The sequence below is a fragment of the Schistosoma mansoni genome (genome assembly GCF_000237925.1).
Source record: "Schistosoma mansoni, WGS project CABG00000000 data, supercontig 0154, strain Puerto Rico, whole genome shotgun sequence".
Lineage (NCBI taxonomy): Eukaryota > Metazoa > Platyhelminthes > Trematoda > Strigeidida > Schistosomatidae > Schistosoma > Schistosoma mansoni.
In genome coordinates, this window is record NW_017386049.1 from 114,861 (window position 1) to 131,491 (window position 16,631).

General features: G+C 36.7%; 1 protein-coding gene across 1 annotated transcript in view; it reads left to right on the forward strand.

The window, feature by feature from the left end:
• Positions 1 to 872: 872 nt before the first annotated feature.
• The window catches only part of Smp_155580 (annexin, putative), a gene marked incomplete at both ends in the record, with an annotated part of 19,085 nt that continues 3,326 nt past the window's right edge, over positions 873 to 16,631 (forward strand). Inside the window, 7 exons of the mRNA XM_018798265.1 lie at positions 873 to 889; positions 2,504 to 2,631; positions 7,324 to 7,415; positions 9,193 to 9,391; positions 11,064 to 11,259; positions 13,322 to 13,406; positions 15,252 to 15,327. Of these exons, the coding sequence (XP_018646696.1) occupies positions 873 to 889; positions 2,504 to 2,631; positions 7,324 to 7,415; positions 9,193 to 9,391; positions 11,064 to 11,259; positions 13,322 to 13,406; positions 15,252 to 15,327 (793 nt within the window). The remainder of the gene's footprint in view (positions 890 to 2,503; positions 2,632 to 7,323; positions 7,416 to 9,192; positions 9,392 to 11,063; positions 11,260 to 13,321; positions 13,407 to 15,251; positions 15,328 to 16,631) is intronic.

Consider the following 16,631-nt stretch of genomic DNA (forward strand, 5'->3'; position numbering starts at 1 on the left):
GTAACATTTACTGAAAACAAGCATAGATACGGAGTGATAAGCGAATATGCCCCGTTGCTAATTTCTATGCTGAGCAATACGACAGTTCTTCTTCTCTTATCTGTTGAAGCTTTATAGAATGTAAACAAAATACAAGGGTGTTCAATTTCATTTGGTAATAGAGATGGGGCTGTAAACTGATCAAAGTTTGTGTACTTGTCCAATTGAATCCAAACGCTTATTTCATTAATTCATAGCACTTATTGGTGAATAAAGTTGAAGACTCAGTAGTTAAGATTATCGATTGGGTGCTTACCTACTTACTTATTTACGCCTGTTACACCCAATGGAGCCTATGCCGTCGATCAACATTCTCCAACTCACTCTGTCCCGGGCCTTCCTTTCTAGTTCTATCCAATTGTTGTTCATTCTCATTATGTCTGTCTCAATTTCTCAGAGTAATTTATTCTTTGATCTTCTTCTCCTCTTTTGGCCCTGAGGATTCTATGTGAGGGCTTGCCCAGTGACATAATGTTCTGTTTTCCTCCGGAATCTGGTTTGTTCTCTCTCAATTTAGGTTGTTGCTGACAGTATCTGGTCAACGGATCCGAAGTGTTTTGCAAGAGTGTTCAATTTCATTTGGTAATAGTGAGGTGGGGTTGTAAACTGATCAAAGTTTGTGTATTTTTCCAATTGAATCCAAACGCCTATTTCATTAATTCATAGTACGTATTGGTAAATAAAGTTGAAGTATCAGTAGTTAAGATCATCGACCAGGAGCTTAGTTCAGTTTTAGTTTGGTTAACGTCATTCATCAGTTTATGTGATTATTATATTATCGATGAACCATTTACCCAGTGAATTCATACATTGATTTATATTTTTTCTTACAGTCATATGATAAACAAATGTAAGTGTAACTATTTTTTTCTTGAAGAATATTGATGTTCCGTCAATTGAATAATGATTATTGTGTGTGACATCCAGATTCTTGAATTATATTGAGATGACAAGCAGATATCTGACAGACAACAAGTGTAGTAATGAAACCACTAAGATGCCATTTTGTCTTACTAAAAGAACTTCTCAGCTGAATGTATCGACAATCGTGAAAAATAAGAGATCTGAACTGAAGACATTCGATCTGGAATGAGAACGTATTGCCACTGTACCACCTGACAAGTTTTCCATGGTATACATGTCTTAATAGCACCAATCCAATATATTGTGTGACCATCTTTTATTGTATTCTGTGTGTAGATTTCTTTTTGCCAACAAACTCGTGGTCTCAGCAGAATCCGAATTTCATCACATCAGCACATTGATACACATGATTTATTTGCTAGTGACAAACATTGGAAGCGAATTTCTAGAATTGTGGTGATAATTCGTGGTTATAGAGTCTGGTGATTTTATAGGTATGAGAAAAATATCCGTCGACACTAATGAGATATGATTAGTGAGTATCATGTATTGACTGCAGTTACACTGTAACATCAAGGGATGTTGGCTTAATTGACTGGAGGCTAAGCATTCACATTCCAGATCGGAGATCATCACTTTAACTCTGATTGAATCGTGGATACACATCTCTGAGCATTTTGTTGTTAGAATGAAGCAGCTTCCTCTTACTCTCGCTTTTTCAGTTGTTTTCCTAGAGAAGTGTGTTTGTGATCATAATATATTTAAAAAGCTACTGAACTCTTTATATTGCCCTCCATATTCCTACTCACTTTCAACTGCTTCCATCATTTTAATATGTAACTCTGTAATCTGTCTTTATACAGACATAAGAGGTTGTTTGGTGCTTTCATTCACGCTATAAGGATTGCGCAGATTCATTACACAGATTCCTTACAGTTTTTAAATGTCGAATAAACGAAGACCAGATATAAGAATACTTGACTCAAGATCCACAGCACAGTATGTTATAGATATAACCTACTATCATTGAAGTAACTATTTCTATGAATTTAATGTTCATCTTGTTGTGCTAATGAGGTATGGCAACTTAGACCAATGCATATATGTGCTTGATCCTACGTTGTAGCTAACTGACAGATTACTTACAAGCTGGAGAAACTTTCAAAAAACTCACAAACTATGAATTTTATTGACGACATCACTTTCTTATGTGCAGTAAATGTGTCTGATAGGATAATTAAGGGATCATGAACAAAACCAACGAAGAGTACACGAAATTACACAAGCGCAAACCTAAATTAAACATCGTAAATGTTTTTTACACTGTAATTTATATCGTACGGTAGATAGTATGAAGACGTAAGATAGTTTCTTCATCAACATTTATACACTGTACTTTGATTAACAGTCAAGCTTAGTTCCAACACGACATGTTATCAGACGTCTTGAAACTTTCACTTTTCATCAACTTATTTCTTTCACTGAACGTCAGCTCAAATTCACCACAAGTTCATAACATTTGGCACATATGGATTCATATGAATTCATTGTTACAACTAATTTGCTTCCATATATAATCCATTTCTGTGTATTCTTTCAGACCAACATTTATTCGTTCACCATTAAATCATATTGATTTACAAGGAAATGTTTATCAGCCAAAAATAGTCCCCAGTAACAAATTTTGTGCTTCTAATGATGTCCACAATATAAGAAATCAAATTAAAAGTAAGTTTAGTTTTTAAAGTTTCTAATAAAATGATTCTCTATCCATCACAACTGATTGATCACTGGGTGGTGACCAATGTCATGCGTGTAAAGTCCTTCTTAGTGCTGATCGAATGCTACCGATCAAGTTGCAATGTCGCCACTAGTCTAGGTGACTCGACACTGCGTGCACTATGTTGAGATATGATGGTGCTTGGAGGTGGTCAACAGGAAACCCTGGACCCGGGTTTAGTGCTACTTGACACTTGTCAGCAAGGTGTACCTGTAAACTTGAGGGAACTGATGCTGCCTGATGGATTCTGTCCCGTGTCACTCAGCTTCACAGTCACTCTATCCATATTTATACTCTATTAGTATGATAGTAAAAATGTTTCAAACTAGTGATTTCATATAAAACTTGGTTGAGAGGCTTTTCTGTGGAGATTTCAAGTAATTTTTATTTATAGTTGAAATCATGAGTTAATTGAAGCTAGACCACCGTGGAAATCCTAAAAACACTGGTCGGCCGTTTCGCTCTGTTATGAGACTCCTCAGCAGTGCTCATCCACGATCCCGCACTTGCGAGATTCGAACCCATGACCTACCAGTCTCGCGCAAGAGCACTTAACGGATAGATCACTGAGCCGGCCGTCATCCAACGGTATTAATGTCTAACTTCAACTAATCCACCAAGTTGAGCAACCATTTCACCAATTGTCTTCAGTGAGTTGATATCTCACAACAGACCTGGTTGAACTCCACTGGTCAATGCTTCTCACTAGAACTCCAGGAAATACCTCATGGAGTCAGTCACTAATGAGCATATGATCGGTCAAGTGCTCCGGCGCGAGACCGGTATGTCCTGGGTTCGAATCTCGCGAGGCCGGATCGTGGATGCGTACTGCTGAGGAGTCCCACAGTAAGACCAAACGGCTGTCCAGTGTGTTCAGGTTTTCCACGGTGGTCTAGATTTAATTGACTCATGATGTCAACTATATATAAAACTTGATTAAGCCAAAAACAGAAGGATTAAATATCTAAAGCAATTAGTTCAATTGATAAATTTCCATAGTGCATTATCAGAAGACGAAGATTATCAGAACTATGTGATGAGATATTAACGCAATACATTTTGAACAATCCGATCACATGCTATCGAGATTGAATATTGCTAATTAGAGAATAGTGAATTATTGACCGGACCAATGACGCATAAAATCTATACAAACAATCTAGAGTCTTTGTCGGTTCTTCTCCCTGCCTAACCCTGCCTATTAAGTCCAGAACATCAATCTCAGACTCAACGATACGATACATGTATTTCAAGCTTATTGGGTTTACGTACAAACAAAAATGACAACATCGCACTATAAAATAGAAAATGACATTTGTACAAGATGTAGCCAAAAGTGGCTGTGAATGTAAGAGGATGTAATTAATAGACTAGGCATAACTGAAGAACGGCAAAGCGTATAATGATAACACATGAGTGAAAATAAAGCTTATAATAAGAGGAACATGAATATCTATCGTTTAGTTAATTAATCATTATACAATAGAAATATATAATAATAATAATAATAATAATAATATATTCTGAAAATAATATTTACAGAATTCACACCAGTTTACAGGCATGATCAGATTGTTATAAAAATCAACATTTAATGTAGAGAACAAACATGAATTATAAGAAAGTTTTATGTTTGCTGGTTTAGTAATTGATAAACAGTTTAAATATGGCATATATCATGGCAAGCCAATGCAACACCAGGGAACTTGTCATTTTTTCATCAAGTGGATAGCCTGATGATTGACCAACATTGTTCTGTAAGGTTATTACCAGTGCCAGAGCGAGTTATTATTAATTATCTACAACTAGAGAAAGTAAGATTAAAGCAAAGAGCACGGAACAACAAAACAACGATAGCAAGTAAGAGGTTAAACATTTAAAGTTCCTATAATCTCACTTGTGGAGTAAGATACACTTGCAGGCGCTAGAGCATTTAATGCATTTTCAGAGGAGCAAAAAGCATTAATTGAGCGAACAAACAATGGGAGACAGTTTAACATACGGATAGATTGGGGTAAATTATTCCAGAGTCTAGAAAACTTACAGGTAAAGTAATTCATATAGAGAGAAGATCTAGAATATGTTTGTTTCGCTAAAGACAAGGAGTTACGAATGTCGTAATGTGGGGCTTTAGCATATTGAATCGCCTGACTGGATGTGAAGGAGAGTTTGTTAAGTATTTTGAAAAAGAAGATAAGGTTAAGTTTGAGTCTCCTCATCCATAAAGAGTCAAGCCCTAGTTTACTACACCTCGAATTATATGTCAAGACACTATCAGGTCCAAGAGTACGAAATGTAAATCGTCTCTGTACTGATTCCAGTCTTAATTTATCCTTTATGCGCGTGCTACTAAGGAGAAACGCGCAGTATTCGAGGAGTGGTCGAACACAGACTTTGTACATTGGAATACGAGATTCGCTGTTATGAAGGTTTCGAGTTATGAAACCTATAAGGCGTTGAGACTTGGACGTTTGTTTCATTACCTGTTCAGTAAACGACAAGTCATCGGAGTACCTAAGTCCTATATCATCTACTGTGTGTAACCTAGATAACATTTCCCCATTTATGGTAAGATTAAGGTTGAGTGATGTATCACCGAAGCATAGCCAACCACATTTAGCTGTATTGAGCTCCAGCTACCATTTTGAGCACCACTGTGCTACCTTGTTAAGCTCCGTGCTGATGCAATTTCGAATATTGCTCAGCTCATGTGGAGAAAATGAGTACACCACCTTAAGATCGTCTGCAAACAAAAGGGACTTACCCACACTAAAACACTCACAAATATCATTAATGAAAACTAAAAAGAGCAAAGGACCTAAGACACTACCCTGAATTACCCCACTTCTAACAGGGACTGCGTTCGACAATGAAGAGTTGATTTTAACTATTTGATGTCGATTGCTGAGGAAGGAATCAAACCAGGCTAGTAACGGGTTTTCGACCCCATAAGATGCGAGTTTACCTATGAGAAGTTGGTGGTTGACCATGTGGAAGGCCTTAGAAATGTCCAGGTATAGCACTAATACTAGATATCCTTGGCTACGAAGCGAATAGACTAAATTAAAGAAGTCAAAATGACATGTCATACAGGATCGATTTTTAAGAAATCCATGTTGCGAATCATCAATAAATTGTTCAGTCAATAAATAGTTGGATAGTTCGTCACTAATAATTTTTTCCATAATCCTAGAGATAACTGGAGTAATATTTATTGGCCGATAGTTGTTCATGTCAGTCTTATCTCCGGATTTGTAACGTGGTATGATGTACGCGGTTTTCCAACGGTCAGGATAAGAGCCTGATTCCATAGAGAGGGTAAACAGTTTAAGGAGAAGAAGTTGGATATCTGGACCACCATATTTGTAGAGAAATGATGAAATCCCGTCTGCACCGTGACCTTTCGAAACCTTGAGCTTATTTATAACCTTACTAATTTTCAGACATGTGAAGGAGATAGATTTAATTGAGCTACCAGTCAAGCATATAACTCTAGAAACAGAGCCATTTATGGATTCTTTGTCATTTGCAAAATTACCACTGAAAAGGTCTGCTATAGTTTTTGGGTCATATATAAAACTATTATTATGCAGGATGCATGGTATATCAATCTTTTGAGTTGATTTAGCACGTTTATTGTAAAGGTGGATTAGGTTTTGCACTTTTGAGCTAGTACGTAGTGCTAATAGCTCTTCATTGATGGCTTTTAACCTATGTTTCTCTTTAATTTGGTTAAAAATTATTGTTATTTGTGTGACTGCCGTGAAGTCGTTATATTTAAAATAACGTTTCTTTAGGCGTCTTAGTTTATTACGATATTTAGCTGGTATATATAATTCGTAATGTTTACTAATCCTGTAAGTCTTAATTGGTGCACAGCAGTCTAGACAAGAGTTAACAATGAAATAGAATATATTGATGGCATCTGTCAGACTATTACATGAGAAAAATTCATCCCAGTCTGACAGTTTGATCAGTGAGCGCAAGAGGTCCCAGTCTGTATGCTTATAGTCTCTATAATTGCAGGTTCTTTGAATTGGTCGGTTGTAGGAGGGATAGATGGGGAGAGCACAAGTTACTATCCTATGATCATATGCATCGTATTGGTCCATAAACTGTTCTCAAAAGTTACCATTCATTATTGTCGTCGAGATATAACACATATCTTCACTTAATATTGTTTGTTTGAATCTTTCCATTGATGTGTTAGGACTGCAACTGGTCAGTCTCTAATTGGCATATGTACATACTAAATTCACAAGCATGGTAAGCAAAGATGGATAGTGGCTAGTAGTGGAATCCAGGACGAGCGTTTCGTCCTATTTGGGACTCGTCAGCTGGATCTACCTGCATCTTACAGTTGATGTTAATTCTGGGACTCGAACCCAGTACCTTTCACTTCAACTCTGAGATGCAGGTACATCCAGCTGACGAGCCCCAAATAGGATGAAACGCGCGTCCTGAATTCCACTGCCAGCCACTATCCATCTTTGCTTATAACACATCTCTGTTATAAATGTTTAAGAGGGAGTATGAACAACGTTACCTAAACGTGTTTTGGTGATCCACTCCTACCTAATGACAGTTGTGTTCAGCTAATAGATCTACTTCAAGTCGATTCTTTTTTGATGCGTTTGTAGAACAAAACTATGAACGGGTTTTACAAATTTTATTGACACGAACAAATGCTCAACGTCAACATATTGTTCATTATTACAAAACTTTTGAAATGGTATGTTTTGGAATAATTATCAACCCTTTATTAATATATTTTGTACTGACACTTCCTTTCTGTGTATGTCATTTATTATTTATTTATTTAAACACATAAATATTGGTACAAAGGGGAACCAGATATATATGCACCACTCAAGTATCATTTGATTTGTGTGAGGGCTGTGATGCTACCCGGGTGGCCAAACCCAAGCAGGTGGTTTTCTTGAAGGGTCAAATCCGGAGCTTTTGACCTAAAGGTCTGATCCACAAGGCAGTGGAGCATCTTAAGGAGATGCAGTCACATGGCAACTGGTGACCAACGATTGATGCAAACGTCATTTGTTCCCTCAAGAAACTGGAGCCCATATACACCATTAGTTTGGAATCGGGGTTTTCCATGTCCACAAATCCGTTTAAAGCGCCGGAAATTCGCTTTTCGTCCTCTCAATTTTGTAAACAACAGTAATACCACGAGAAGGCAGTGAGTAGGACTTCCCTGGCAGAGGCTATATACGCGTCGCTATGTGAGAGCATTTCGAGAGTGAGAGCGGACTCTCCCCACTCTCGACCGTACCAGGGCATTCGGGGGCCTCATAAGAAATGTGGTACTATTCACTCACACGTTTTATGACCTCATTTTGTGAGTAGCATGGTTTTCGAAAGTTTATATCCTCATATTATTCAAGGTTAATATACATCTTTGATGGAATTTATTTTAAACGTAATGGCGATATTTAAACTTTAATATTCGTAAACACACTATACCTTCTATTTGTATCATAGAGTTTCATAACAAGAAGGATATCTGATGCATAATAAACACGGATTACAATTTATACGAATATTCATCAAGTTTCGAACGAATAGCTTGACAAAAATTGGCCGCCGAGTATACAGAAGTCATTATATGTGAAAAAATTATTTGAAATAGTCTCAGCGATTGAAATTTAAATAATTCCAATGTTTCGTCCAGCTCAGTTGTCTGGAATTCTTCAGGGTAATAATCAAAATCAAAATCATCAAAGAAATATATAGTTGAAAGCATGAGTTAGTTGAAGCTAGACCACCAAGGAAAACACTGGACGGCCGTTTCGTCCTATTGTGGGACTCCACAGCAGTGCGTGTCCACGATCTCACCTTGCGAGTTCTGAACGCAGGATCTGCCAGTCTCGCGCCAGAGCACTTAACCGATAGTCAATCTTTCTTTATGAGTGTTGAAAACTTTCTGAAGTATTTTGGCCCGTTCAAAAAAAATCATGTATCCCGTTTCTAAAGCATGTAACGCTATCGCAGACTTATTCTTAAGTTTCCTTATTGCAACACCGAATATCATACATTAATAACTTATCTTACATATACATACACACACACAATTCATCCAGTTTCCTTTTATTTCACATCGTTGAACTTTTCACTTGATTCTCATTCAACTGACTCATATTATCTTTCATAGTTGAAATCATGAGTCAATTGAAGCTAGACCACCACTGAAAACCTGGAAGCACTGGACGGTCGTTTCGTCCAATTATGGAACTCCTCAGCAGCGCGTATACACGATCTTGCACTCGCACTCGAGACTGATAGGTCCTGAGTTTGAATCTCGCTAGGCGGGGTCGTGGATGCGCAATGCTGAGGAGTCCCATAATTGGACGAAATGACCGTCCAGTGCTTCCAGGTTTCCCCTGATGGTCTAGCTTCAGTTGACTCAAACTCTCAACTATGAAAATACAGAAATCTCCACAAAACTCCTTCTGATAATTCTTCACTTTACTTTTGTTTCCTTTATTCTTTAGTCATTAATAAAAGAAATGGAAAACATTAAACCGAATAATTTGAAGCTATTAATTGAAGATCTATTGACAGATATATCAATTTTATTCGCAGAAGAATTGTATAAAGCAATATCTACCTCGAATATACAAATAACAACCAGTTTATTGATTGATTTGTGGGGTGATGAATTCGATCAAGTGAAAAATGTTTATAAATTATGTTAGTAATACTATAAATATGATAGTAATATTTATGTAATGCTTAGTAACAATGAAATCTATGACATAATGCTTATCATTTTTGGTACATCTTAGCTAGATAGACTATGATTTCCAATGCTGAAATTCATAAAGATCCTGGAGTGGAGCTTCAAGTGAATAAACTACTTTGCTTCGTGAGTCCAGAGTATAAACAAGAGACAGAAACAAGTTCGAATTTATGATATTCTTGTGTTGATTGATTTGCTTTGTACGTGTCTGTACATATTTCATTTTACTTGCTGAAACTTGTTTTTAGATCTGAAGTATGACCTCACTTCTTTAGACCATTATAGTTTAGATTGTTCAATCACTGAAAGCTGCGAATTATTAGATGTTCGTTACAGTGTGCAACTGTTTTTGCTTTGTATTCTTGAAACCTGATAAGATGGAATAGATAACTGAAGTGTGTCAACGCGATATCCAATTACCTACTGAGTCCAGATAGCCACTCGCTTGCTGAACAACTACTTTTTTTAATCAATTTATAATTGTTTTAATCAAAACGTTTTTCATAATTTGACTGCAGTTGGACTAGTTACTGGTCATCTGACCTCAGCGAATATGAGTGTAACGCGTTATCTTTTGAAGCCAAAGGTACAAGTCGCAGAGCGGGCTTACATATCTAGGTACACTCAACTGACGAGTCCTAAGAAGGTTGGTGTACTTCTGAATGGTATCGGCATTCAAAACACAGAAATTTTAGATTTAACTGAACAAAATATAGTTTTCATTTGCCATTAATGTTTTGAAACCAAAAAATTCACGAGTGACAGTTCGAAATCTTCGGTTTTAGCTGATTTGTCACCTGCTGTTCGATGAATACCCTTCTAGTTTAAGCATTTGCCAAAAAATTTCTTTGAATCATAATGAAAATTTTGCCACTTCAGGTTACATTTGGAACAACTAATGACTAACATGGTACTCACTTAGTTCTACTGTAGTCAACAGGAACACAATTGGGGACACAATTTACAGACTATGTCACTAAAATCTGATAGGCATACGGTAAATAGTTAATTTGCAAACTACCAATCACTCGTCTCAATCTTGGCTGTTCCTTCTATGCCTGACCATCATCATATACTACTTATGTGGATATAAGTAACCCACACTACACTACAAATTTTCTTTCATTTATTTGATAATCATAGTTCAATATAATGTCGTTTCCCTAAAAATCAAATTTCTTTGTTACGTAAGAGCACATGGTAACGAAACCAAGAATAGACTGTCTAATTTTATTGTTTGACTGATAAACAACCCTATGCTGAATCGTAAATGAGACTAATTCTACGGTATACCTGGCAATTATAGTTACTTTTAGATAATGTTTGACAGGAGTTCCTCTTCTGTTTATATGGCCGATACATTATAGATTAGTGGTAATTTCATCACGACACAAGGAATTTCGACAGATTTTAGGAATTGAATCAAGAAAGGAAGTTTAAATAGTTGAAATCACGAGTGAATCGAAACTAGACTACCATGAAAAACCTAGAAGCACTTCCAGAAACCCCCCCTAAACATTATCGTTCAGGAAGAACGGAAACGTAAAGAAGATAACATTCTGTTTTGCACTGCTATTTCAATATTTCAATTCATACTTGATAAACGATCTTTTAACCCTAAAGATTCAAATGAATCAATCTGGAAGAGTATAGAAGAAAGATTTGGAAAACCGACAGAAGATTTTCTACAATGTGTAGTTGAAACAAGAAAAGTTAAAATTAAACAAGAAACAAACGAAGATACATTTGGTAAACCGATAGTTAACATGAGTGAAGTGAATAAAACTTTTCATTATTTATTGAAACAGAAGAATTCAACGTAAGTTCGTTCTTGTTCCATCTTGTTAAAGCAATGCTTTCACTCTACCAGTTATTTAGTTATCAGAAGGGATTTTGTGGAGATTTAAGTATTTTCATTGTTGAAAGCATGAGTCAATTGAAGCTAGACCACCAAGGGAAACCTGGAACCACTGGACGGCCGTTTCGTCCTATTGTGGAACTCTTCAGGAGTGCGCATCTATGACCTCGCCCCATGAGATTTGAACCCAGGACCTACCAGTCTTGCTCAAGAGCACTTAACCGATAGACCTCTGAGCCGGCATCCAGCGGTGTTAATGTCTAACTTCAAGCAATCGACGAAGTTGAGCGACCGTTCACCAATTGTCTTCAGTGAGTTCCTACCTCACAACAGACGTAGTAGAAAGTTGGTCAATAAATAAGTACTTTGTACATTATAATCAGTCCCTGAAATCCCACAATAAACTCTTTCCGTTACATATTGCACAGATATAATATTCATTTACATATAAAGTTGTTATTCCTTGAAATGATCTCATGACTATGATTTACATTTGCTTTTCGTATGAATAAATCAGAAACGTCTAGGATGAATGACTCACGTTTATTTTGACTTGGCTACAAAGTTACTTCCATATGGATATAGCCTCTGCCAGGGAATTTTTACTCACTGCCCTTTCGTGGCGGGGGTGTTATTTGCGAAATTGAGAGAACGAAAAGCGAGTCTCCGGCGCATTCACCAGGTTGGTGGACACGGTGAGTCCACCTAGGGGAGTTGGAAAACCCTGATTCCAAACCAATGGTGCACATAGGCTGGCTCCAGTATCCTGAGGGAACAAATGGCGTATGAACCAATTGTTGGTCACCGTCTACCATGGGACTGCATCTTCTCACAGTGCTCCACTTCCTTGTGGATCAGACCTTTAGGTCAAAGGATCACGGTGTAGTAGTTCGTGACACGATACAATAAATTTTAGCTCTGCTTTAATCAGATTAGTCACACTGAACGTATCTTAGAAATTCGTTGATCCAGAAGTCTAATCAACCATATCAACTATGCAACTGTATGACTAAATCTACTGTGATCCAACTACTGTCAGTATGGCTGGATTACCACATAAAGAATGTATATTTTAAGTGCATAATCCCTGTATCTCAATGTGAACGTCTTGGATATGTAATTGACAACAAAACTTTCTGTACAATCGCTAGATGCCTAACTCAGTAACACATTTTAGGAAATCGATGGTAAATTCTCTTAAATTATCTGTCAGAAAGCCTGATGAATACAACTGAAATAAATATATGGCTTCCTTAAATGAATACAATCAACTACTAGAGATGTCGACATGAAAATGCGGTAAATTTGAACAGACCTAAAAGGCTAAGTTGTAAATATTCCGTAGCCGACAATGTAAAGTCTTCTTTTCGAACTGTCAGAATACTGTAAATACATTAAACCAATGAATGCCAAGATACACGTAACATGTGAGTAAAAGTCTACAATTCTCTAATCCCTAATATGCATCGTTGTTAATCGATAAAAGAAGATCAGTGAATTCCTTCTGAATTCAAATTTTTATCACTAATCAGGTACGTTTTCCGTCATGAAGTCGTTAACACACAGGACAATAATCTTCGTAGTCATCGTCATCTTAGTTCGATAGTTACTTACTTACTTAAGCCTGTTACCCCACGTGGAGGAACATAGGCCGCTCACCAGCATTCTTCATCCAACCCTGTCCTGAACAATCCTTTCCAGTTCGTTCCAGTTGTAATTCATCATTTTCATATCTGCTTCTATTTCCTGGCGTAATGTGTTCTTTGGCCTTCCGCCTTTCTGCTTCCCTTCCGGATTGAAAGTTAGGTATTGCCTTGTAATGCACATTGGTGATTTCCTTAATGTATTAGTTTAATAACATACACTTAAACCTCTAAGTTAAACTAAGATGTACCTGATAGACTTTACTGCATTTGCAAATTCCAGAATTATAGTTACATTCCTAATTAGTTTTATAACAACTCACTTTTCTGATTTAAAACATTGACTTTCTAACTTTATCATGAATTTTTATTGGTTTTAGGAATATTACTGAACAACAATTGAGTAATCTTCTTTGTAAACTTAATCCATTTCAATTAGAAGCATTAGATATGATGTATCAACAAGTAAGTATATCAACTGATACTACTGGCTATTTCTATATCAGTTCCAGTCTCACCTTCAGTTTGAAAAGGCAGGAGGTTTGATGGCCCGTGTTAGTCCTGGCAATGATAGTCTCTCAGTTGATCCAACTTTCTATTGAAAGAGTTGACGGATGGAGCCTCAATCACGTGCTGAGTAAATGAATTCCACTCGTTGATGATACGATGGGAAAGTCGATAGTCAGCTAATAAGTAATTTGTTCTGGACTTGTGAACTATTTTGGAATGTCCTCGTAGATTTCCTGTTTTGAAAGACAAGAAAAATGATGGCATATCAGGTGCAAATTTTTCACTAAGCATTTTGAAAACTGTAATCAAGTCGCCTCTGATTCTTCGATATGACAGCGGGAATAGGTTTAGCTTGGTCAGTCTAGTATCATACGGAAGCTTCGCTATTCTGGGAATCAACTTAGTTGCCGTTCTCTGAACTCTTTACAAGAGCTCACTGTCTTTATTTAGGCAGGGGCTAGCCGCTTGTATGCAGTACTCAAGTTTAGGATGCACGAACACTGTATAGGAAGTCAAAAACGTTTTAGCGTCGATATGACTAAAAGCCCTGAGTATGGACCATAAAGTTCTAAAACCTTCGGCGGCTATTGCTCGGCAGTGTGTAGTAGTCTTTAATTCTTGGCGAACAATGACTTCTAAGTTATTGTGTGTCTGGACAATAGGTAGCTCAGTGTTATTCATTTATATTGGAAGCATCAATGATGACTGCTTTTCTGAATGATCGTATATGTGAAGTTTGCACTGAATAGTTGAAAAGAGTATGAAATAATTTTTATTATTTGTAGTTACTATTGTTACTATTACTATCATTACTAATAATAGTTTTATCCAATATTATATTTTTTGAGCAATATAGAATTTTATATAGTTGTGATCATGAGTCGATCGAAGGTAAACCATCAGGGAAAACCTGGAACCACTGGACGGCCGTTTCGTTCTATTGTGAGACTCCTCACCAGTGCGCATCCTTGATCCTGCCCCGCGTGATTCGAACCCAGGACCTACCAGTCTCGCCGTTCAGTGGTTCCAGGTTTTTCATGGTGGTCTAGCTTCAATTGACTCAGGATCTCAACTATATAAAATTACTAAAATCTCCACAAAACCCCTTTCTGACAATATAGAATTCTCAGCACAAAGTATTTCAACAAGTTTCCTTTCGTTATTCCTCCATCTATTCTGACGATAAATATTGAGTGGTCACTAGCTAGAGGTTAACACTTCAAGAATCGACATCTGAACAATGATCATTCTTTTCAATGCATATTGACATTCACTATAATGTCTATGATTGCACTTTTTTGTAAGTTTTACAGAGAAAGATCGTCACTTTTTCATAAACGCGCAAAATACAGGTAACTTGTCGAGATGTTTTATAGAGTTGAAAACATGAGTCAGTTGAAGCTAGACCACTATGGCAAATCTGAAAGCACTGGACGGCCGTTTCGTTCTATTATGGAACTCCTCATCAGTGCGCATCCACGATCCAGCACTTGCGAGATTCCAACCCAGAACCTACCAGTCCAGCTTCAATCGACTAATGATCCCAACTCTATAAGCTTACTAAAATCCCCACAAACCCCTACTGATCTTGTCGAGATGTGTTGATATATGGAACAGGTAGCCTAGATAATCAAACAGGCCGTCAAAGCTAATATGAGATGGAAATCGAATTGTTCCTCACTGTCGGCGGTCTGACTTTGATCACTTCAAAAGTTTAATAAAACAAACAAAATTGTTCATTTTACAGTATTGTTATTCATCGTATTCATTTCATTTTTTTAAACTTTATTTTGTTGGAAGGATTTAAAAAGAACATTCTTTGAAGTTATTAAACGTAGATCATCTGGTCAAATGCATGATTTATTATTATCACTTTGTGAGTAAATTTATATGACCATTTTTTTTAAGTTTAACCTTAACCTATTTGGATTCTGAATGTGATGAGGTCAAAAGAAATACTACTGATATTCATGTATTCGTCAACTATCAACTGAGTAAATGAATAAAAATTCCAATCCAGTATTAAAAGCTTCAAATAGTATAATGATGTTGAGATGGTGGAGAAGATTTGTAGCTCAGTTGGGTGGGTTTTGATGTGGGTTTGTTCTCTGAGCTGGATGGTTTGGTCGTGGAGCTTTCATCGTCCTTCTGAATGACATCTTCAGCACAGACTTCGGGTAGAAGTTAAGTGTTTGAATTTCTCACATGTGATTCACAGCTTGTCCTGTGCAGCTCGATGTTGATTGGTTCTTCTTGAACCATCCAGCTCAGAGAACAAACCCACATCAAAAAAAGTATAATGATGTGTATTTGTGATGTAATCTACTTATATCCTCATAAGTAGTATATAATGATGGTCAAACATATAATGTATTTTAGCAGAAGATCGATAAGGAAAGAACTGAAATGAAGCACAGTTAGTAGGAAAATGTATAAACAATAAAATTAGAGACGATGAATTGATATTAACATAAGGAACAATGAAGATTGAGACGATTGATTGTTATTTTGCAAATTAAGTGTTTGCTGTATGTTTATCAGATCTTAATAAGATAGTTTGTAGTTTGTCCTTCAATGCATTCGATTATCCCCAATTGTGTTCTTGTTCACTACATATTAATCTTGTAAATAATCTCTTCAACGTTAACGTTCTGAACTATTATTTTATCTTAGTTCATTGCTTGCTAATGTTTCTAAAACTGTTTCATATAACAATTATTCGGTGTTTATAGAACTTTCCATAGATAACGATTGCCAGTAGAGATAACTACACCAGAAGGAATGATACAAGTTAGGTGACTGGAAGAAGTCGACTGAATACGTTGAATCTAGTTTTCATAATTTTTATACTCGTTATTGTTCTGCAAGGAGCTGATGAATCAGTCCTGTAGTATTTGAACATATCTCACCTAAAACTTCATGTTCTGAGATTTTTAGCGAAGAAAATTTTCTTTTCAACGGAATCATTTACTTAAACTGTACTTTCGTACTGATTTCAAGAGATATTTCCTGCAGTACTAGTGAGAAGCATTAACTAGTGGAGTTTAACCAGGTCTGTTGTGAGATATAAATTCACTGGAGACAGTGATGAACGATTGCTCAATTCCGTGGATTGGTTGAAGTTAGACATAAACACAGTTGGATGCCAGCCGTCTCAGTGGTCTAGTGGTTAAGCGCTGA